Consider the following 23662-nt stretch of genomic DNA (forward strand, 5'->3'; position numbering starts at 1 on the left):
TGGGTTTATTATTATGATTATGGTGGCAGTCTTAGTCGATTTCATTCATGGCAAAGATATGACTTGGGTTCCCATATGTTGCAATTTGAGAAGATTTATGTACTAGATTACCCGTGCATGGTGGATGAAGCTTGGAAGGAAGTAGTGTTTGAATCCACAACTAGTGACAAAGTAGTTGCTTGCCTAATTGAATATTCCATCAATAGGTTTTTGACCTAGGTTGCATTAGAAAATGTATTCATATGCCATTTCTACAAGCAAAAGTTGATACCCCAAATTGTGCGCTCAAGAGGATATCAACAATGATCTCACATTGGCCATTATGGTAAAGGCATTTCAATGGTCGTTTAACTTGCTTCTTTGGCACCAAAACTTGCCATATCTAGGTCTTCCAATGGTAAAAGTTATTACCATCCAACTTATCAATGTTAAAGATAGTACTATCCCTAGATGCACTAGAAGCACCTACCATTATGATTGCAAAGCAAAGAGAGAATGGACTATTGTAATATCAATAAATCATCCCCAAAATTGAGCCGAAAATGAATGCAACAAGGGGAGAACAACCCAATGTATTGGTATCCACAAAGTAAAAGTAGTAGAAGGCTCAATACAAGTATATGATGTAGCTCAAAATAGAATTTCAACAATATTTCCCATAAAATTATAATAAATAATGAGACAATTGTAGGCAAATATCCCAAATAAAGTACTCCCACTACCAAGGAATTCTAGATAGCAACAAGACTTACAATGCAACTAGTAGTGTCCAAAAGAGAGCATGCAACTCTGAGTACCAAATACTATTAAAAAAATCCAAAAGGGCCAAATAGATATGCATCCCAACCATAAGGTAACCTTGTACATAAGCTAACTATGCATAAGAGATCCCTAAACATATGTGAGATCTACATCACACTACAACCAATTCATTGCTCATGATGAGTAAAGCTCAATACATAATGAAGCATGTATTCATAACTGACAAGCTGTCTGATATAGGAGAAATTACTAGAGAATAAAATATCAAATAAAGATCAACCCATAGTAATCAATGACTACAAGGAAAAGCTTTGCATAAATCAATGAGCATAAAGAGATATCCAATGGTTCCAAAGGCCAAGCTTTGCAATACAATCACAAGTACAAACCTCTCATTCTCGACAAGTATTGTAAGTCAATTCATGAAGGAACCAATGTTTACTCTCACTAGTTGGTAGCCAAGAGGATCCTAAAGTATACAAAATATACTATATATATGTACCTATTATAGAGCTAAGTCATTTCATTGAGATTTTTTCTTATTTGAATGTTTATTGGGTTGGAAATTAGAACGCAAAAGGTTTGCACAATGTTATTTATTTCAAACAATGTCATTTCCTTCATTTTTAGCCCATTACAATGATTTGTTGTTAGCAGTTTCCTTTGCTATGCATAAAAAATATACAACTTTGGAGAGAACACCAAGAAATTGGAGAAAGTATTGCAAGAAAATGTATCTTTTAATACCAAAAGCATCTTCTTATCCTCTTTATCTCACCATACAAGGAAAACAAAACAAAAGAAAAAAACTTCATGCAACATCATAAAACAATTCTCCCATGGCTTTATCTTCAATAAAGTACATGATATTCTTCATTATTACAAACAACAAGAAAAAAAACACATCTACATGCCAATGTTGATTGGAAATGATCATCTTCAATAGAATCTTCAAACTCTTATTCTTTCAAAGTCTCATAATCTCTCAAATATACAAGGTATTGATCAAATATGGTTGTCTATCTCTCAAATCATTCTCTCACATACTCTCTTACAATGATACAATAGAATAATGACTAATAATCCTCTCTTGGTCATAGAGTCACCCTCCAAAGTGTATGTCTCATATGAGGAGTCACCAATATCAATGGAGTGTCTTTTCACTATGTACTACTGTCACTATCACTTCAAGTCTTTAGTTACTACTTTCTTAAGAGATACTCTCAATCCTATTAAGAGATACTACTCCCCAAACTATTATTTACATGAATGCCCCATGCATCCTCTTGATGTTGTTGTCAACACAGTCATGGTGTGGCTAAATACACCTAGTACAAGTAACGTGAGCAAAAGTTTGATGCTCATAAGTTGACTTCACCTAGACCCATACTGAATTTCTATTCATTCTTTAATGTATAAGCTGGTTATATCTCTTTAGTGGACCCCAAGCATGACCTTATCATTCCTTTGGCCTTTCTTCAAATCTAGTTGACCACTACTCATGCAAGGCACTACTGATGAACTCATGAATGAAGGTTTTGACTATAACACACTTCCATACAACATCTTGGCTAGAATTAAGCCAACCCATTGTGACACCCACTCACACAAAAATCAATCCTAAGGTGGACCCTACTCATTACTAGGCAAATGTAATCTCTTTCTTACCATTGATATAGAGAGGATCCCCCTTCTTTTTTCAAGTTCTGTTGAATAAAGAAGATGTGGGAAAGAAAATTTTCTTGGGTTGACCCTTTAAGCCTTTAAGTATTAGGTTCTATGAAATATCAACTATGTTGATCAGCATGCATTAACCTACAATTTCCTAGTGCCCAAGTTGTTTCCACTTTCAATAAAGGAAATCTCTCTGCAAGGCTAAGTGCTCATCACATCCCCTCTCGATCTATCAGTGCATTACCCTACCAATTGCTCTAAGACTAGCACCATCAGACTCCTATTAGTCAACAAGCATCAAAACCTAAACTTGAGAAGTCTACTCATTTTCAGTGGCAACCTCAGGTCCCATCGCAAGTCCCACCTCAACCCCCTAAACCCTCAAATCATTGTGCAAAAATTTGATCAAACGTCACAAGACTCCTCCAAAGACAAAAAATTTCATTTTGTTGGGTGGCACATCCTCTCTTAGATGTTAGGGGTTAAAGGCCACCTATGCCTAATTTCCTACATTGACTTATACTTATTGCCTGCACGTTTGTACACTACAGGTGGCAAATACATGTCACTATCACTATATTCTTTATTATTTACATAACAATAGAAAAAAAAGGGAGGTCACACATTGTGATTGTTAGAGTTCCCACATATTGCCTTACTCTCTCTTACTTAAATGTCTATAGCTCTTACTTTTCTCTTACTTTTGCTTGTGCTTCCATTATTGCTCCACCTTTCTAGTATCAGAGGGACATTTGAGGAGCTTCATCAAAATTGCATTCATCCATTGAAGAAGAGAGCTTGACTAATAGGTCTCATGGCAACCCCATTTCAGTCCCATTCAAGGTATGCATTGGCGTCCCTACCTTCAACACATGTTCCAGGTTCGTTGAGGAGCTTCCTGGGGCTTAATTGAGCCTTGTTGAGTGCCTACTGAGCTAAGAAACAACCATTCTCTCAATTTTTAGTGGATATAGAGTATGCTATAAAAGTCATATGGACAGCTTGATAGTATTTTGGTATTTTGGCCATAACTTTTGCATATGATATCGGATTGAGGTATTCTATAGCTCAAAACGAAGAGTGCAATGAGGATTATATGTTTGAGCAATCACAATGTTGATTTATGTATTTTTTGTTCACTTTTTTTTACAAAAAATGGAACATTTATGGTTTGGACAAAAAGTATTCACAATTAATATCTATGTATTGAATGTCTACATGTTATTCAAGTATACTACATGGCTATGTTGATGCTTGGAATTGTTGTTTATACCCATATATGCTTATGTTGAAATCTATATCTTATGGTTTGGACAATAAGCATTCACAATTAATATCTATGTATTGAATGTCTACATGTTATTCAAGTATACTACATGGTTATGTTGATGCTTGGCATCGTTGTTTATACCCATATATGCTTATGTTGAACTCTATATCTTGAATTTGAACTCAATTGATTGCATTTTGGGCTACGGCTATTTTTTTCGATGGTTTCTACTTGCAGGCTTGAAGACTTACTGAAGGTACATGCTCCCATATGTATAAATGATGTATGTTAGGCACCCAAATGCTATGAGCTATATGCATTGAGCTTCTTTTACTACTTGTATACTCTAGATTTCTTCCAATGGGAGTATTTGGTATTTTCTTTGCAAGGCTTGGTTCATTTGAGTCAATGTGAGACTCTCTTGTGCTTTATTAGTTTATACATATACTATTACTACAAATGTTTATGATTGTGGGTTGATTTGCCTTTGATTTGGACACTTTGTACTGCTTATTGTCAGTGGGTTTTCAATTATGGATACATGCTTGGTATGTATTGTAGTATGCATCTATGTACATGATACCTTGGATGTCTTGACAGTATTTGGTACCCGATGGTTTATGCTCTATCTTTACACAGTACTAGTTGGTTGCATTGTACATCCTTGTTACTACCAAAATTTCCCTAAAACTAGGAGCTTCTTCTTTGTATATTTTCCTATAGTTATATGTTTATTTATTGCAATTTCATGGACATCCATGCTGACAATCAGTTTTGAGCAGTTATTTTGAGATCGGACACTTGTCTTTATCACTCTAGTGATTCCTCCTTGTGGACAATAGTGTATTGGTTTAATCTTCCTCCTATTGCATGTCTTCTGGCTTGGTTTTAGGGTTCATTTGCTATTATTATAGTAGCATCTATTCTCTTTGCTTGGAAAACATAATGGAAGGTGCTTCAAATTCTTCCAATGACCATGCTATCTTCAACATAGAGAAGTTGGATGGCAATAACTTCTAGTATTGGAAGACTCGGATTGGGCAAGTATTGATGTAAAAGAAGCAAGTTAAGCCATTGAAATTAGAGGGTATAAAGCTAGAACTTTATGATGTAGAGGAATACGAAAAACTTGATGAGCTATGTAAGTCTACCATCATTTTGACATTGTCAAAGCATAGATAGTCCAACATCATTGAGACTGAGGTGGTGCTTATGCATTATGGAAAAAGATTTGTGATTTCAATGATAAGTAGATTCCTGCAAGTTAATTGTATTGGATTCAGAAACTCATAGGCCTTTGCATGAAGAAAGGGACATCTATATATTCTCATTTAAATGAGTTTTATTTATTTTCAATCAACTTACTTTGAGGTCTTAAGTTCGAGGAGAATGTCAAGTCTCTTTTCTTGCTTGTTACATTGCCTAAGTCTTAGGATACATCTCGTATGACTATGATTGTAAACCCTCCTAAAGGTGTCTTTCAACTCAAGGATGTAGAGGGTGCTTTGCTTATGGAGAAAGTAAAGAAGAAGAATGTTGATGTAGCATGTACTTCTCATGCACTCACAATGAGAGGCAAACAAGGTGGTAATAGGAATAATAATCGTGGTAGAGACTCACATCCCAATAAACACCTAGTCTAAGTCTCATGGGCAATCACATAGTAAGTCCTATAGTCCTAAGTCCTCTATTCTTGTCATTATTATGGGCAACAGGATCACATTATGTTGTAATGCCATAAGATGAATAATGATTGGCACGAAAAAGGCAAAGGTGATAATGTGAATAATAATCATGGTAGAGACTCACAACCCAACAGAAGCAAGTCTAAGTCTTGTGGACAATCACAAAGTAAGCTCGATAGTCTCTCGTACTTGTCATTATTGTGGGTAGCAAGGTCACATAAGGCTACAATACTATAAGATGAACAATGATAAGTGCGAAAAAGGCAAAGGAAAAGCACAAGATAATGCCAAATCTTTTGATGATCATAACATCATTCCTAAGATAAATGTTAAAATAGAAGAGAAATGCCTTGGAGTACATCTCAAATTATTACATACTTGCTACTTCATCGCTTGACACTACACAATTGATCAATGTTCCATCTTCTTATTCTCAGCGTTGGTTTCTTGATTTGGGGGCTTCATTTCATGTTACCTTGCATCATCATTGGTTTTATACTTAGCACACGGTTATAGGTTCGATTAGACAAGGAGATGACATTGCATAGGATATTATTGGCCTAGGTAATATAAAATTGTAGTTTGGTACTGGTGCTCCATTTGTGCTTCATGATAATGTACATCATGTCTCAGCTTTGACTAAAAGCCTTATCTCCACTGAATGTTTGGATGATGACAGGTATCATGTCTCTTTTGGTGTTTATATATGGAAGATTACTCGTGGTAGTCTTGTTTTTGCTAGAGGTAGTAAGGTTAGCAATGTATACCCTTTGCTTGTATTTGAATCTACTAACCATGTTTTGGTCATAAATGAACTTGCTTATGTATCTCTTTGACATCATCATCTTAGACATGTCTCTTAAAGGAATGAAAGTACTCACTCATTTGCAATATGTTTTATATCTTGAATATTCATATCTTGACTCTTGTGATCATTGTTTATATGGCATGTAGACACATAACTCTCATAAAAAATTTGGCTCTACGCATGTGGGTGAGCTTTTGGCTCTTATTCATTCAAATGTTCATGGTTCCATGCCCTATCAATCATTAGGTGGTGCTAAATACTTCGTGATATTCATTGATTACTATTCACATAAAGTTTGGGCATATCTTATTAAGAAAAAATTAGTGGTGTTAGCTACATTTTGGTGCTTTCTTGCTATGGTTGAGAACCAATCTTAGCATAGACTAAAATGCCTACAACCTGACAATGGGGGTGAATATATCTCTAAGGTATTTGAGTAGTTTTGTAATGAGAGAGATATTAAGTGTTAATTGGTTGTCCCATAGACCCCACCCCAAAATGATATTGCAAAGCACATAAATAGGACTATTTTGAAAAGAGTCCACAATATAACTAGTCAGGCAAGCTTACCATAGTACTTTTTTATTGAGGCAGTTACTACTATTGTTCACTTGATTTAATAAATCCCATGCACTACTCTTGGTGATAGAGTTGCAGAGGAGTTATGGTTTGATAAACCTTCCTCATATGCACACTTGCATACATTTGGATGTGAGGCTTTTTTTCATAATCCCAAAGATGAGCACAATAAGTTGGATCTTAAGTCTATCAAATGCATCTTTCTTAGATATGGTAATGCAAGTGAGTTGGACTATCACCTTCAAGATTCACATGCTCGTAAGGTTATTCATGAGGAAAAGATACACATGAGACTAGAGGAAGTTGTTGAGATACACAGGGTGATCTTTTAGGATGAGCCTCCTAGTAAGTCGCTTGACTTAGTGCATCACAATATATGTGGACCTATGCCTAGAAAGTATACTAGGGAGATATCATATTTTATCACATTCATTGACGATGCAACTAGAAAAGTGTGGGTTTTCACTATGGGTAAAAAAGATTAGGCTTTGTCTTGTTTTCAAAAAAATTTGGCACTTGTTGGAAAGAATGAGAACTAATAATGGTAGAGAATATGTCTCTCACAAATTTAGGAAGTTTGGTAAAGTGTGTGGATAAAAAGGGAATTCATTGCATCTAGTAATCTTGCCCAAAATGGTATTGTAGAGCATATGAATAAGATGATAAATGAAAGGATGTTGAGTATGTTGTCTTTTGTTGGTCTTACTCAAGGATTTTGGATTGAGGCTATAGCGATTGCTATACATTTGATAAACAAGTTGCCTAATACTACTTTGGATGGTGGTTTGAAGAGGCGTGGTCATGCAAGGAGCCCTCTTATGATCACTTAAGAAAATTTGATTGTGAAGCTTATGTATATGTGCCAAAGAAAAAGTGCAATAAGTTAGAACCAAAATCTATTAAGTACAACTTTTTGGGCTATGGACAAAGTAGTGAGATGGCTGATCACTTTTGGGATGTAGAAGATAGAAAGATTGTCTATAGTAATGATGCGATGATCTTCAATGAGAAGAAGATACATAAGCAACCTTCTAATGAAGTGGAAACAAAAAATATTACTTTCCAAGATGCAATGCCACCTATTATTTTTCCACATGGAGTAAGTGCTAGTACACCATGTAGACAGAGGGTACAAGTGATGCTTCAACTGGTGAGCAAGAGGGAGATTTATTAATTAGTGTGTTGAGAGCCCTATGGTGCCTCCTGAAGAAAGAGTGGTGAGTGAAATTCCCACTCTAAGGTAGCCCATTGGACTATGTAGATCTACTTGTATCTCTAGTTCCCCTAAGAGATTTCAACCTAGGGTTGACTATGTGATATTAACAAATTGTGGAGAGCCATCTTGTTATAAAGAGGCCATGACTCGTGATGATAAGCTTAAGTGGAAGGTAGCTATGTAGTCTAAAACAATTCCATTATGAAAATCAGACTTGGGAGTTGGTTCCTTTTCCCAAGAGTAAAAATGCTTCGCCATCTAAATAGATCTATAAATTGAAGACTATAGATAATGTTAAACCAAAATATAAGGCAAGGTTAGTAGCCAAAGGTTTTAAGCAAGAAAAAGGTGTGGACTTTGATGAGCTCTTTTCACTTGTGATGAAATTGATTACTCTTCACATTGTGCTTAACTTGGTGGCTAAGGAGGATATGTACCTTATACAATTGGACGTCAAGACAACATTTCTATATGGTGATCTTCATGATGAGATCTATTTACAACAAGTAGAGGGTTTTGAAAAACATGGCAAGTTTGCAAGTTTTAAAAAATCTCTATGAAATAAAAAGTGCTCCACACAAATGGTACAATAAGTTTGACACCTTTATGTAGTCTCATGGCTATAAAAGTAAGACAATTTACTACTTGTACAATAGAAAGGCTAAAGATGGTATCTTGATAGTGTTGATACTTTGTGTGGATGATATATTGATAGCTAGAGAAAACAAGCATGAGATTCATACCCTAAAGAAAAGGTTAATGAATTAAAAAGGTCTCTATGGACTAAAACATGCTCTAGAGGAATGGTACAATAAGTTTGCCACCTTTATGTACTTTCATGGCTATAAAAGAAGTAAGATAGCTACTTATACACTAGAAAGGCTAAAGATGGTATCTTGATAGTGTTGATACTTTACGTGGATGATATGTTGATAGCTAGAAAAAACAAGTATAAGACTCATACCCTAAAGATAAGGTTAATGAAAACCTTTGAAATGAAGAATTTAAGACATGAGAATCACATTCTTGGCATGCACATAATCATAGATAGAGCAAAGAGATCACTCAATCTGTCCCAAAAGGATTATGTCAACAAAGCATTGCAATGTTTCAATATGGAGGGGGAAAACGCAAGTAGTACTGCATTGCCTCCATATGTGAAATTGTGTTGATTATTGTCCCAAATCTAGTGAGGAGAAGGCTAAAATGGCCAAGGTCCCATATTCATCTTATATGGGCAATCTCATGTATGCTATAATTGTCACTTGCTTTTTGGACATTGCATTTAGAGTGGGAGTAAGCATTAGGAAGTAGTGAAAGGAAGCCTGAGGGTACTTGAGTAGTACAAGAGATATGTGCATATGGTTTGGGTAAAGTAGCAATGGTGTACTTGGATACACAAATGCAAGGAATGTTGACAATAGAAAGTCGAACATTAAATATGTTTTTATATTGTATGATGATGCAATTTCATAGATGTCTCACTTTCAAAAATGTGTGGCATTATCTACCATTGAAGCTAGGTACATTGCAACCATAGAGGCATGCAAAGAAGCCATATAGCCTTCTCATCTATTAGGAAACTTGGGCCTTGGTGAAGACATGTCATTGTTACACAATGATAGTCAAAGTACCATCATATTGGCAAAGAATCCTGTGTATCATACAAAAACCAAGCACGTAGAAGTGACATATCATTTCATTCATCAAGTGCTTGAGGATAAGTAAGTTGAGCTTATCAAAGTGCATACTGATAATGACCCTGTAGATTGTCTCACCAAGATTCTATACTTTGAAAAATTTACACATTGCAAGGTGATGATGGGTATTAGGTGAGGATAACTCACATGTATTATACCTCCCATTCTCTCTCTTTTGCCTCGCTTAAAAGCACATTGGCCTTTTAAGTGGGAGGAGGTTGGGATATACCAATGTGGTCAACCACCTATCTTACTCGTAACCCTAACTATGTATGTACACACTCATTCTTCTTTCTTTGAGTGATAAGGCAATAAAGTACTACTCTCGAGAAAGCTATTAGAGACACCATAAACATAGTATCCTCTCTCTCTCTCTCTCTCTCTCTCTCTCTCTCTCTCTCTCTCTCTCTCTCTCTCTCTCTCTCTCTCTCTCTCTCTCTCTCTCTCTCTCTCTCTCTCTCTCTGTGTGCAATCTCCATTCTCCTTGCAACTTCTAGTTAAGAAAAATAGAAGACCATGGAAGAGCAACCAGTGGTTGGTCAAAGAGATTTTCAAATATTCATGGGCACTCTTTAGACCATGCATACCAAAGTCAATGAGCTAGAAAAGGATAGACAAATGGAGGATGATACAATGGCTTCCTATAAAATGAAGAAACCACTAGAAGTGTGGAAGCTCCAATGAGAATGGAGATATTGTGTACTTAGAGCAAATGAACTAACCTATACTACCTTTGTGGATATGCACAATAAAGAATATGTACCCTCTAGTAAGTGGCTATGATACTAAGCAACATGGCATTTATAATCATCCTAAGATTCTCATTTTAATGCTCCAAAAGAGAGCAAAAACTCTCTTGCAATCAAGAGACTTGTAGTCTTGTTGCAATAATACTTAAACAGTTCACATGCACCCAATAACCACTCCTTGAGAAGTGAATCACTTGTATCATTTAAATATTTACACAATAATCTTTTTTTTAAGAAAGCAAAAACTCTATGCTTAGTTAGATACACTCATTTCATTGCACCTAAGGGACCTCAAGTTAAATGCTTTGAAATGGCTTCTTCTGATAGGTTCATCCCTAATTCCTTGAGTCCTTCTACCTTTGTAGATATGCATAATAAAGAATACTAGCATTCTACACGCGTGAACATGCGCTTCACGCGTGCAGAACGCTAGGCCACTTTTGCGACAGTCGCATTTAACGAGCTGATGGCTTATAAGCAATCATTTGGTATGGGACTCCAAACTATTGTGAAAAAAGCAACAAAAAAAAAATGATAAACCAAAAATCCTCTTTTGTGACTTGGGAAGAGATTTTCAAATTATTACCTCGAAGCAGCAAGCGAAGTTGCCGTGCTATCGCACAACAACTTCACTCAACAATCCATTTCTCATCTTTCTCCCCTCTTTTTCTCTCTCTCTCTCTCTCCTTTTTTTCTCTCCCCGCTTTTCTTCTCTCTCCCCCCTCTCCTCTCTTTTCCTTCTCTCTCTCTCTCTCTCTCTCTCTCTCTCTCTCTCTCTCTCTCTCTCTCTCTTCCCCCCTCTCTCCTCTCTCCCTTCCTCTCAAAAAATATTTACATTTTAAAAAGACTTTTCTCTTTTTCTCCATCTCTCTTCCTCTTTTCCTCTCTCTTCTTATTCTTCTTCTCTCTCTCTCTCCCCCTCTCATCTCATTTACTTTTCTCTCCTCTTTTTTCTTTTTTTTCCTCTTTAAATTTTTTTCTTTCTTTCTTTTAAATTTTATCTTTCATTTCTCTATAATTCTCTCTGTGTCCAAATTCTCTCTCTTCTTATTTTCTCTCTCATTTTCTTCTCTGTCTGTCTCCCCTCTTTTTCCCTTTTTTATTTTCCTCTTAAATTTTATATTTCCTCTATAATTCTCCCTCTGTTCCCTCCCTCTTCTTTCTTTTTTGCTCTTTGTATATTTATATCTCTCTCCCTCCCTCCCTCCCTCCCTCCCTCTCTCTCTCTCTCCCCTTATTTTAATTTAAAAAAAGTTTTTTTTCTTTTCTCTTTCTTTTAATTTTCATCTTTCCCTTCTCTATAATTCTCTCTTCTTATTTTCTCTCATTTTCTTCTCTCTGTCTTTCTCCCCCCCCCCTCTCCTCTCTTTTCTTTTTTTCTTTTTGTCTCTCTCTCTTAACCCCTCTCTCTCTTCCTCCCTCTCCTCTTCTTTCTTTGTTGCTCTTTGTATATTTTTCTCTCTCCTTATTTTAATTAAACAAAAAGTTTACATTAAAAAGTTTAATTTGAGAGAGAGAGAGAGAGAGAGAGAGAGAGAGAGAGAGAGAAAACCTAGGCCCTACGCATGAGTGAGAGGGGGGAGGGGGAGAAGAAAAATGTTTAATTAAAAAAAGACTATCTTTTCTTTTTCTCTACCTTCTCTCTCCATCTTCTTCTTTTTATCTTTCTTCTTCTTCTCTCTCTTTTATTCTATCTCCTTCTCAAAGTGTATGAAAAACTATGTTCGAAAAATTTTAAATTAAAAAAATCTTTTGAAATGTTTAATTAAAAAATTAAATTAAAAAGTTTAATCAAAGAAAAAGAAACTTTTGATTTAAAAAGAAGTTTGATTTAATTAAAGGAGAGAGAGAGAGAGAGATAAAGAAAAAAAAAACTAAGCCCTACATATGAGAGAGAGGAGGGAAGGGAAAAAAAATTAATTAAAAATGAATGAGATTTTAATTTAAAAAAGGGAGGTGAAGAAGGAAAGCTTTAATGAAAAAAAAAAGAAAATAGAAAATGAGATATTACACGTGAGAAAGAGAGGAATGGAGGGGGTATTGATTAAAGAAAGGAGGTTTGAAAAAGAGAATAGGTTCGAAAAGCCCTCTAAAGATTCGGAGCTTTCCGATCCTATAGCTAAAATAATAATATAGTAGTAAGATGTACCCTCGAATAAGTGGCTATAATACACTAAGCAACATGGCATATATAACCATCCTGCGATTCTCATTTTAATGCTCCAAATAGAGCAAAAACTCTTGCAATCAGGAGACTTGTAGCCTTGTTCCAATAATACTTAAACAATTCACATGCACCCAATAACCACTCCTTGAGAAGTGAATCACTTGTATCATTTAAATATTTATACAAAAATCTTCTTTTTTTTTAAGAAAGATAAAACTCTATGCTTAGTTAGATACACTCATTTCATTACACCTAAGGGTCCTCAAGTTAGATGCTTTGAAATGGCTTCTTCTAATAGCTTCGTCCCTAATTCCTTGAGCCCTTCCCTCACTATACAATCTCAAGATTACATTGCAAACAATACGACCTAGCTTTGCTCAGACAACCTATCACCTTGAGCTTCACATCATACAATAACTCTTCACCAATTGGGTCCTCAAGTGTGGGACAACACCTCAAACTTGCCTCAAGTTCCTTGATCCATCTCCTAGTTGGGCTTGCACATGCATAAATCACTACACCACAAAAACTTATATTGGATGTGGAGTGTGCAAGGTGGTGGCTTTTACTCAACAAAACCCTAGGAGCACCAAAATGTTAGGACCTCTAAAGAAACTTACACTTGCTACTCTAGAGAGGAATGTTACCTTCCATAGGCAAGAATAACACTCTTGAGTCCATCCTAAAATGCATTGCGATCACAAAGTACACTGCTTCAAAACCTGCACTTCCCATAGGATTCTATGACTGAATCTAAGTCCACTATAATCATAAATAAGGCTTCCACAACCGGCAATCAACGAATTCTTGGGTAGACTAAGCACTAGTGCATTTTAAGTAGAAGGCACAAGAGACAAACGTTACATTGGTGACTGAGTGGATACACACTATCAACTCCAAATTAGTGACAAGTGTGCACGAAGCCAAAGGTAGGAGAATCCTGATAGGTCCCTTGCTGCACTACATTGTCACTGAAAATAAATCATGCACATTATATGTCAAAGTTCAATTTTCATCTGCACATATCAACTCTAAGCCACTAGTCTTAGTAAGCATCGGTGACTAAGCAGTTACACTATCAAAACTCCAAGTGACAGAAGTGCACAAAGCCAAAGGTAGTAGAATCCCAGTAAGTTCCTTTGTGAGCTACATCGTCACTCTAACATATATTATGAACACTAACTCTTTCTTTATCTGCACAGATCGACTCTACAACCACTAGTCTTAGTTGGACAAACTTTATTGCATGCAATAGACAACCTTGCAATGATACTAAGAAAGAGAACAGACATGCAAATTACAAGCCAGGAACATCAACACTCTATTGATACTAAGAAAGAGAACAGACATGCAAATTACACGCCAGGAACATCAACACTCTATCTAGTTGTTTTTTCTTATGCTACATTGTCATCTCACTAATCATATATTGTAAAGAGTCTTCATTTTTCATTTGCTCAGATTCACTCTACAAAAGTAGAAACCTGTAAGCTATTGTTTTCTATTGCACACATTATAACTGCTGACCAGATTCACTCTACAAAAGTAGAAACCTGTGAGTTATTGTTTTCTATTGCACACATTATAACTGCTGACCAGTTCAAGGTGCATGATTAATCTGGTTAACTCGTTTTTTGTAGTTGTAAGTATCCCTGATCCGACTGGTGCCACTTAATTTCTGGCATCTCTAAATCCCCTTGCCTTCAGCCCTTTGCATTCACCCAGTAAGCCTTACAGCAGTTCAATGTTACTGCCTCAAACTACAAATGTCATTTGCCTTCACCCAGAAAGCAGTTCAATTTTACTGCCTCAACCACACAAGGCAGTAGTTCTGCTGCATCAATTCAATGCAACATGGAGTAATGAGGCTGACTTCAGCCCAATATCATCTTGTTGCAGCCATTATCACCTTGTTGCATTGGAGTGGGTGGGTAAGGTTATTTCCACCTCAGGCTTTGCATTGAACAACCACATAATTCCCTCACTCACCACATAACTATACAAAGCCTAACCTATCTTCTTCTTTCCATTGCTCACCTGTAGAGGGCCAGAAAAAATTTGGCAAGCTATCTCCGATACTCTCCATCTCACTAAGATCATCCACAAGTTCACCAGTAATCAAGTAGGAGAATTAAATTTTATAGCAAACAAAATCCCAACTAGTCATGTCAAAACATGAAGCATCGCTTAAAAATTCTGCAGTAATGTGCTTAACACTTACACAAGCAATCAAAGCCTGTGAGATTACATCCCATGTGGCTAGTGGCCAGTGTTTATTTACATCAGCAGGTATCTAATTATTCCCTCTGCAACTCTCATAGCAAAAGCGTCAATGTTAGAAAGAAGCAGATACAATGCCAAAAAGTTAGTGTGTGTTTGTACAATGGGTATTGAATATAGACATATGAACAGATACTGTTGTTAGAAACTTTGAAGAAGTTGATGGGAGACCATATATACCCGCTCACAAAAAGGCCTTCAGAATATATCTCATCCATTTGTAGAGATGCTTCACGCAATAATGTTACCTTGCACCAAACTTTAGTTGATATCTCATGACAATACCACTGTTAGCTTTTTGATTAACCCTTGCTCTCAAGAAGGGAGTGTGGTGAGTGAGTTTCTGCAAGAAAAATCTGAAGAGGAAAGGTTCTCTGCAGCTTCCAGGTTCAACTTGACAACACTGGAGGAACAGCAAAGTGAACTCCTCTGGTTTGCCCAGCTTGTAAGATGTATGCAACCTCTGCTGCTGCTAATGATGCTTCCTGCTTTTTGCAGGGCCAAGAGGTCATGGATTCTACATTTCAACTAAGGGTGATGATATGACATGTAAATCCCAACCTCAGTCAAATGTTCCAAGCACTAACCTCATGTTGGCGTCTGCTTTGTAAGACGGACATTGCCCGGGCCATAATGTAGCAAGGCAATAAAAACCCAGCAGCTCTGAGAACAAAAAGCTGCAAAACCAGATGCAAGGTACGTCTTGAGCACTCACAAGTTTTGAAACTATACTACAATAAGGACACTCAGGCCTTGAGAAATCAGAGATTCAAAATCTGAAAAACACATAAGCTGATGATATACCAAAAAGAAGGTTGAGGCATCTTCATCTGTCCCAGAAACCGTCATTGAGAGGAAATGCCGGAAAAGTAGCAATGCCATCAGCTTCAGGCACAATAGGAGATACATCAGCATGATTGGGTCAAGGCAGAATATTGTTAAGACTCAAATACCCAGAACCTGGAATGAATTCTCTCGAAGGCACCATAAGAAAACTGAATAAATCAAGAAAGCAAGCAATAGAAGTTCAGGACATACAATTAATGCAAACGACCGGAAACAAGCCGCACTGCGTGCATTTGCCCTTGCATAATCATCATAATCACCCTCAAGAAACGGGCGCTCTGCAGCCACAGCAAAGAGCCTGTGTTCATGCATATCAAACTGTTGGCTGCTAGAAATATCCCAATCCGTGCTGCAAAATATACCGTACACAGCCAAATAGTAAGGGATCCGATAAATCAAAGCATACAAAACAACAAATATGGAGAACCAAGGTCTTGATGCAAAATATTACCCAACATTGACGGAAGTGCTGTCTTGGACAACGTTAGGAGAGGTGTAACCCCCTTCGTACGGCTGGAACAAAAAATAACATTTAATATTGATCACAATAGCATGTGAATACATGGTCTTGTTTGAAAGACCCGCCCCAAAAAGATGAAAATTTGAAAAATAAAAAATCATATCTGTGATACAGAAGAAAAGCTACAAGAGCCTTTACCTTCCGGCAAATTTCACAAACCGTATCTCCTTTCTCGTTACACCAGCGCTGCACACACTTACGATGGGCAAACTGCGGGATCCAAGAGAAGAGGTCTCCTTAAATCGAAGCGTCTGAAGAATTCTTAAATAAAGCTAATGCAGGCATCGGAAGCACAGGTAAGAATTAAGTTACAAAGGAAATGAAAACCTTCAAGCTTCCAGTGCAAGCGCAAGGCGACTCCAGGTTTACGATCGAGTCCTCCTCCTGACAGATCCTGCAGTCGGCAGAAGGAACGGGCATTTTATCCTTGACACTAGCGCATGCAGAGCTCTCCTTATCGAGAGCGTCCAATTGCTCCTGCTCATCAGTATCAAGGACCGGTGAAGAGAGGGCCTTCTCTTCGTGCTTATCGGGAGAGGGAGGAATCGATAGCTGCTCCACATCGAGTACGACATGCTCACTCATGATGTATCGAGACCTCTACTTCTATCCAAATGTCAGAGACTTGCTGGTGCTTCTGGTGTCTTTCAGAGAAATCTTGGAGGTCCAATCGCTTCCGAAACTTGGTCAAGAGGAGACTTCTAAGAAAGTTATGGCGAATATTGTGAAGGATGAGTGGCTTTTCTGCAACGGTTATATCAAAATTGATAGTTACAGAGGCGAGAAAAGCAGCAGCAACAATCGGACTTCTCGATAGGATGCGTTCGCAGTGATTCAATCGAGAAAAGAAAAAGGGAGCTGCTTCAAAAGAAACGTCTCCGGGATGATCTTGAAGAATAAGAGGTTGGAAAAAAAAAAATAGAGCATGCGAATACTTGCTGATGAGGAAGATGAAGTGCTGCTTAATTTTTGCGACAGAATCTTGTTGTGAAGACGTTCGAGACGATGTTGAATAGACCGACGATTTCTTTGTATCTTCGTTCTTGACGGAGAAGAACCTGAGAAGAAGAGGCCTGCAAACACTTACTGATGAAGAAGATTAAGCGTTTGATGTGGAAGCTGGAGTGCTGATGAGAGAGAGAGAGAGAGAGACGATATGCTGCTTGATCTTTCCGACAGACGGCAGCAAGATTCTTGCTTATGGCGAGAACCTTTGGAGACGACGATGCAGGGAAGAAACGGGCGGTTTGTGTCGTTCTCTGCGTTTTTTGTGAGAATAGAGGAGGTCCAGCGATAGCGCAAGCAGATCTGCGGACTGAAGAAAAGAAGAAGAAGAAGACGACGAATAGAAGGGAAAGAATTGAATGTGAGCCGGCAGGAAGACGTTGAAGGAAGACCCGGGGGAGAGGGGGCGCGCGGACGAAGTCACGTGCGAAGCTTCGGTGCCAGACGCGGGAAGAAATAGATGTGGTGGATGGAAGGGGAGAGGAAGAGGATCATTTCATTGATGATGTGCCATGATTGAATCAAAGAAAGGAAAGACAGAAAGAAGAAAGAAGATGATAATGATGCTGAAAAGAAGATGTGGTTTTTTGCTGTGGCATTTTGGAAAACCCTAGACTTAGCCTCAACCTTAGAGTCGGGACACACCTCGCTCTAGGCGAGCAGACTATTGTGACTTGACTTCGAGAGCGTTTTGGGCCCACTGATGAGCGGCTTTCTCTACACTCCACCCTGTCTATGTAGCCCCTCTAAAAATGAGGGTATTACATCAACTTCCAGTAGTTTTGCATACGTAGCCACAAGAAAACGAGCAAATGAGTAGCTAGCGATTTCTCTCTCCTCTTGTCATGGCAAGCTCTTTCCTTCTCTCTCCTTGAGGTCGTTGATTTCATGTCACTGTTCATGCTCTTGGCATGACGTCATTAGTTGACTAAGCATGCTACTCTTAGGGCCTTGGTCACACACGCCTCCCTCAAGTGCTGTGAGAAACAGCATGGATAGACATCACTTGCCCATCGACTCTTTAGACATGAAAGTGTTCTAAATTAATTGAATGTCAGGGCTTCCATAAAGACTTGTAGTCAAGGGGCACCCAAACCCTTAACTACCAATCCAACATATGGACCCATTACAATGTCCATCTTGTTAACACTAGTCAAGTGAAACTATAATCACTTTTTTACACCGTACAAGTTTTGCCTTCAGCACTACCCATGAGAATGGAACCTTTGGCCTTGGGTGCTTAATACATCATCTCAGTACCGCTTGAGCTAGCAGGTCTTAGGCCCAGTTCAGACTGTGCAGAAGGCCACATTTAAAAACATACGTACAGGCTCATGATGTCGACATGTTAAAAGGGGATTTGTCAAGATGATTTCCGCGCGAAGATATACATGTCCGACCTTAATGTACTGGACAAGGCCCATTAGCTTTTTGGAATAAAAACGAGCCACAAGATTTGAACCCCTATCCAGATCATGCAGGCTGTATGTTGCCACATAAACCAATAATCCAAGCAAGAACTTGCGCATTCTATGGCCGGCCGTTAAATATATTCACACACAATGCAAAGAAAGAGTGATCCACACGAGCATCCTTCTGCCATTGTCTGAACCGGGCCTTAGTTGCCCACTGACTGTTCGATTCAAAAAGAACAACTTTTGTTCAAGACAACAAATCTATATTGGTGAAGTTCGCACACTATCTCTTGTTCACCCTTAAAAGCCATTTCCAACATGCATGTTGAGAGATGGCCTTCAAAAAACTGCAATCGGCCATTGGCCACCAAACAACCAAGGTGGCAATAAATGTCCACATGGCACTCTCTCGCATGTGACCACACTCCTAGCAAAGAGATGGAATTAGTTACCACCTACTTGCCTATCCATGGCTAGTGTTCATATGAAAACATTTTTTCACTTCTAGCTACTAGTGTCACCCTTTGATTATTTGCACTTTGAGCATGCATCATATATCTTTACTCTTGATGCATTGGGAATTCAACATGAACTTGTGATACAATGAGGTCCTATTATTCACTTGATACTCTTGATACATTGAGAATTCAACAAGAACTCCTACTATACACACTAGAACTGTGATAGGAAAAAGCCAAACATGAAGATACCACTATAATTTCTTAACCAATCTAGTTTAATTTTACTAGCTTGTTATAAATACGGGCCACAATTGAGCAAACATTTTTTTAACTAATGTTTGACATCTAATTGTAGCAAATATTTATTAAGGGTTGATCGCCATCATGGGAACATAGTTTATTGCAATACCAAGTCATTGAGAGTTTCCGCAATATTGTGAAATTCCCCTAGTTGTACACTCTCACTTAGAAAAGAAGGATTAACATGTGTTTCACACATTTCCATCCCCTACAAGACTTTCGATTTGAAATACTCAATCGGGTTGGTGAATCTCTAATACACACAATTTCTCACTAAAAATGTTTTGGTTAATCCCCAAAACAATTAGCCACAAGCTTTTTCAACATCCTATAGATGACGTTAGACCCATGACCTTATTGAGTGATTGCACAATAGCTAAAATCTCCCTAGCACAACATCCAAAAAACACCTTAGTTTTTAACTAAGGTTCTCTAGTCATAGCAATTGTATTCCTATTTAATTTGTTGATGGGATTATCATATTTATTTGCTTTAAGCATGTGTTTTTGAGCCTTATCCTCCAAAGCCTAACTTAGCATACATGCATTCTTTAGAGCAACCTTGAAGAGCTCATCTTTGTGAAGGAGCATACTTTCTTGTCTTAACTATTTAATGAAGATTTTGTGCAACTCTACTTCCAATTTTCTTGTATTCCCTTACTTTAGCAAGCAACTCGTGTAACAAAAATGGGTGGTAGATGTGCATTGGCACTCATAGTCCACAATATCTAAAGGACAAAGAGGAAAATGATGAAGCATAAGAACAAGAATAAGAAGAAGACATACATACAATGCAAATGTCATTGATATCCAATCTTTTGGTACATTTTTTGCCTAGAAGTGCATGATACAATACAATATATAAGCAAGCAAACAAAACTTCGTCTAGTTAATCTCAAGCTCAAATTCGACCAAAATAAACCATGGAATTCAACATCAAGAAGGACATATAATTGAACAATAGAGCACATAATGCTTCTATTGCAATTATAGGAAGAAGTCACTTGAATTATTTTCATCACTTAAGGCTTGTCTTCTTTATAAACCTCACATCATCTTCTCTAAACTTTCATTATCTTCTATTGGGCACATCGTTCAAGACTCTTTTGTATATCTTGATACTATAGATGATTTATTTTATCCCTTTCCACCTCTTTAATGAATAGAAAGGTTAGAAAAGCTTATCCATACACAATAGATGTGAAATATGGCAATCTCAATCATAAACTATTTTTTCCTTACCCACATTACTAGGTTTAAGATATTGATAAGTGTAACTCCGTAAAGTAATCTCCTCTTGCATGTACTAGAACTATATATAATTTTGACATCTCACATCATCTTTCTTGCCTTTCTTTTACATGAATTGAATGAAAATCACATATCTTATATATACTATATTATATCGAGAGATTCACCAATGTTTCCAAAGGTATTTGTTAAGTCATGGGAGGGCATATACTTTCACTAGCTAGCATCTTTAGAGTGCATGCATAGTGCGCATGCTCTCTCTCTCTCTCTCTCTCTCTCTCTCTCTCTCTCTCTCTCTCTCTCTCTCTCTCTCTCTCTCTCTCTCTCTCTCACCTAGAGAAAATAACTAGCTATAAACCTTGATAATGGTCATCCCTTACCTATTACTGTGGTTCATATGCATAATCACCATGCTTAAAAGGGAAAGAACCCATTATCTATGTGGGTGGGAATCACCCTTGTGGGAGCATAAAAGGTGTAAGAGACCCAATTTAGGGCATCCAAGTATAATCAAGAACTGACTCTTCACCTTATACTTTAGATTCCATGGTTTCCTTCCTTTCTTTCTCCCCTTTCCTTTCTCTCTCTCTCTCTCTCCTCTTGCTATGGATAGCAAAAAGGGTAGGCCTAGCCACTTAGCCCAAGCTCTCATACCCTCCATAACCTCTGCAATCTCAGTCTTCAAGAGCTTCTTTCTTGGACACATTGATTTGGATTGAACACATGGAGCTCCACATGCAAAGGTTTCTCATGGTTAGCCATGAAAGCTCTCTACCTAAAGCTTTGTTGGGGGTAAAGGTGCATGTGCCTAACTGCCCGTGTATTAATTACATTGACAATATCCACACACATGTACACTACAAGTGGTAGGGGCCCATCATTGTCACATCATTCTTTATTCTTTCAGTGACATTTGAATAAGGGAAGGCCATGACTATTGGAGTTTCCACATCTCTCTCTCTCTCTCTCTCTCTCTCTCTCTCTCTCTCTCTCTCTCTCTCTCTCTCTCTCTCTCTCTCTCTCTCTCTCTCTCTCTCTCTCTCTCTCTCTCCTTCCACCGTAGCTCTTACTTTTGCTTGCGTTCTTCCACTCCAGACTCACTCTCTTCAACTAGTATCAGAGCCATTGCACCAACATTGAGGAGCTTAACCGACATTGTCTTAGCTTGCATTCAAATACTTACAACAGTTCACAGTCAATGGTAGCTATGGCTTCTTCCATTTGAGGTGAGCATTGACCTTCATTACTTCGAGGCTTGTTTGTGCCTTCTCCACGACCTTCCTTGGGTTACCTAGACCTTGTATAAGGCTCCATTAAGGCCAGTAGCAACAATAGCCACACAAGTGGGAATAGCTAGCATGATTTGTGCTTGATTGTCATACTCTCTCTACTACTCCATCCCACCTCATTCCGAGGCATTGCTTTCAGCACTTGGTAATCCTTGTGGACTCTCCCATGGCATTTGTGACTATGAGCACCATTTGAACTCCATACTCCATACTCCTTGATATTTGTCATATACAGTAGCAGACCTACTATCATACAAGTCAAAGAGGATTTACTTTAGTGTTTAGAGCTCATACATGCTTCTCAAGATGCCCCTACGCACATGTATTGATGCCCGATACTTCAAAGATGATATGGCATTGATGTGAGATGCTATTGAGCCGATTTGAGCACCCTTTTGGCTCAATTTTCTCAAAGATTTCCTTGCTCCAATAACTAGGCTGAATGTCATTTATTTGGAAAAAGTATATGTGTATTGCCACTTGATGCTATCGGGTTATCTATTGGATGTACCGATATCTCTATGATGGATGCTACATGCTTGGATGTGCTCATAATATGTTATTGAGATGATTTTGAAGTTGGAATACATTGACATTGTCTATCATTTACTATCATAGATGCTTCATTGAGTGTTACTACTCAGAGCTTTGCAGACTACTTGGCTCAGATACTTCTCGATGTATGGATCTTGGATATATGGATTCCATCGCCAAGATGTTTTGAGCTTTGCTTGCTCATTTGGCATTCAAATTCTATTTCAGTGGGATCTATTAGGCTTTTGTACTCAGCCACGTTTGACACTCGGATGCACTAAACATTTGGTTTATGTAGTTGAGCTTGAGCTTATTACAGTGAGATAGTGGGACTCAAGGTGACATGTACATGCTCTCTTCATGCTATATGTATGTAGTTGATGTGTAGTGGATTGATGTGACTTTTATTTTGGGCAAGCACCTATCTCGATCGTGCTGTTGTCAGTGATGTATTCATCTTACATGGCTATGTACTGAGCTTTTGTTGTCATTACTCAATTAGTTGTGCCTTTGGCAAGTCTCTTCCATTATATGTGAGACCTATTATATGCATGATGGTTATGCCTATGGGATGTATCTCAACTTGATACATTGACCTTTGATAGTTCTCAGTGCTGGTTGCATATTCACTCAACTACTAGTTGTAGTTCTTCCCTAGCAGTTGCAATTGCATTTTATTAGTGATAGCTCATACTTGGCTTTGATTTCTTACTATTGTACTCTATTTTCAACATGTTGTAATTATAGTTTACTACACTACTTATGAGAGTAGTCACCTCCTCTTGACATTATTTTGCCTACAATTTGTGGACAACTCATTACTTTGGGAGTATCTTGTGTTTGTTGCTACAACAGCCTGTTTTGCCATTCTGTGCACTTGCTTGATTTCATTATGGCTAGTGGTTCTCATAATAATGTTATCTTCAATATTGAGAAACTGGATGGGATCAACTATAACTTTTAGAAGACCTAGATATGGCAAGTTTTAGTGCATAAATTGTAGGTTAGACCACTCAAAAATGAGGGTGCCAAACTCAAAAACATTACAATCGAGGATTGGGATGAATTGGATGAGCTATGCAAGTCCACAATCATTTTATCACTCCCTAAACAGGTTCACTACAATGTTGGATTCAAAATTAGATTGCATAT

At 37.8% G+C, this 23662-nt stretch overlaps 1 protein-coding gene across 1 annotated transcript; it reads right to left on the reverse strand.

Annotated features, from left to right (window-relative positions):
* Positions 1–14770: 14770 nt before the first annotated feature.
* Positions 14771–17787, reverse strand: LOC148015580 (uncharacterized). The gene is made up of 7 exons (XM_087665406.1): positions 16584–17787; positions 16395–16466; positions 16188–16249; positions 15929–16085; positions 15695–15775; positions 15478–15567; positions 14771–15375 (listed from the first exon to the last, which is right to left on the reverse strand). The coding sequence occupies exons 1-7, from the start codon at positions 16839–16841 to the stop codon at positions 15280–15282; spliced, it is 816 nt and encodes a 271-aa protein (XP_087521532.1). The 5' UTR covers positions 16842–17787; the 3' UTR covers positions 14771–15279.
* Positions 17788–23662: the final 5875 nt, after the last annotated feature.

This window comes from Lygodium microphyllum, chromosome 24 (genome assembly GCF_053477565.2).
Source record: "Lygodium microphyllum isolate KBCC chromosome 24, Lygodium_microphyllum_v1.1.10, whole genome shotgun sequence".
Lineage (NCBI taxonomy): Eukaryota > Viridiplantae > Streptophyta > Polypodiopsida > Schizaeales > Lygodiaceae > Lygodium > Lygodium microphyllum.

What these genes read in the sequence shown, in the direction of transcription:
- LOC148015580 (XM_087665406.1), bottom strand. Translation starts at nt 16,841, where the DNA reads ATGAGTGAGCATGTCGTACTCGATGTGGAGCAGCTATCGATTCCTCCC. An exon ending in CTTGCACTGGAAGCTTGAAG is followed by an intron (nt 16,467 to 16,583) that starts GTTTTCATTTCC and finishes TGGATCCCGCAG; the next exon opens with TTTGCCCATCGTAAGTGTGT. An exon ending in AAAGCAGACGCCAACATGAG is followed by an intron (nt 15,376 to 15,477) that starts GTTAGTGCTTGG and finishes TGCAAAAAGCAG; the next exon opens with GAAGCATCATTAGCAGCAGC.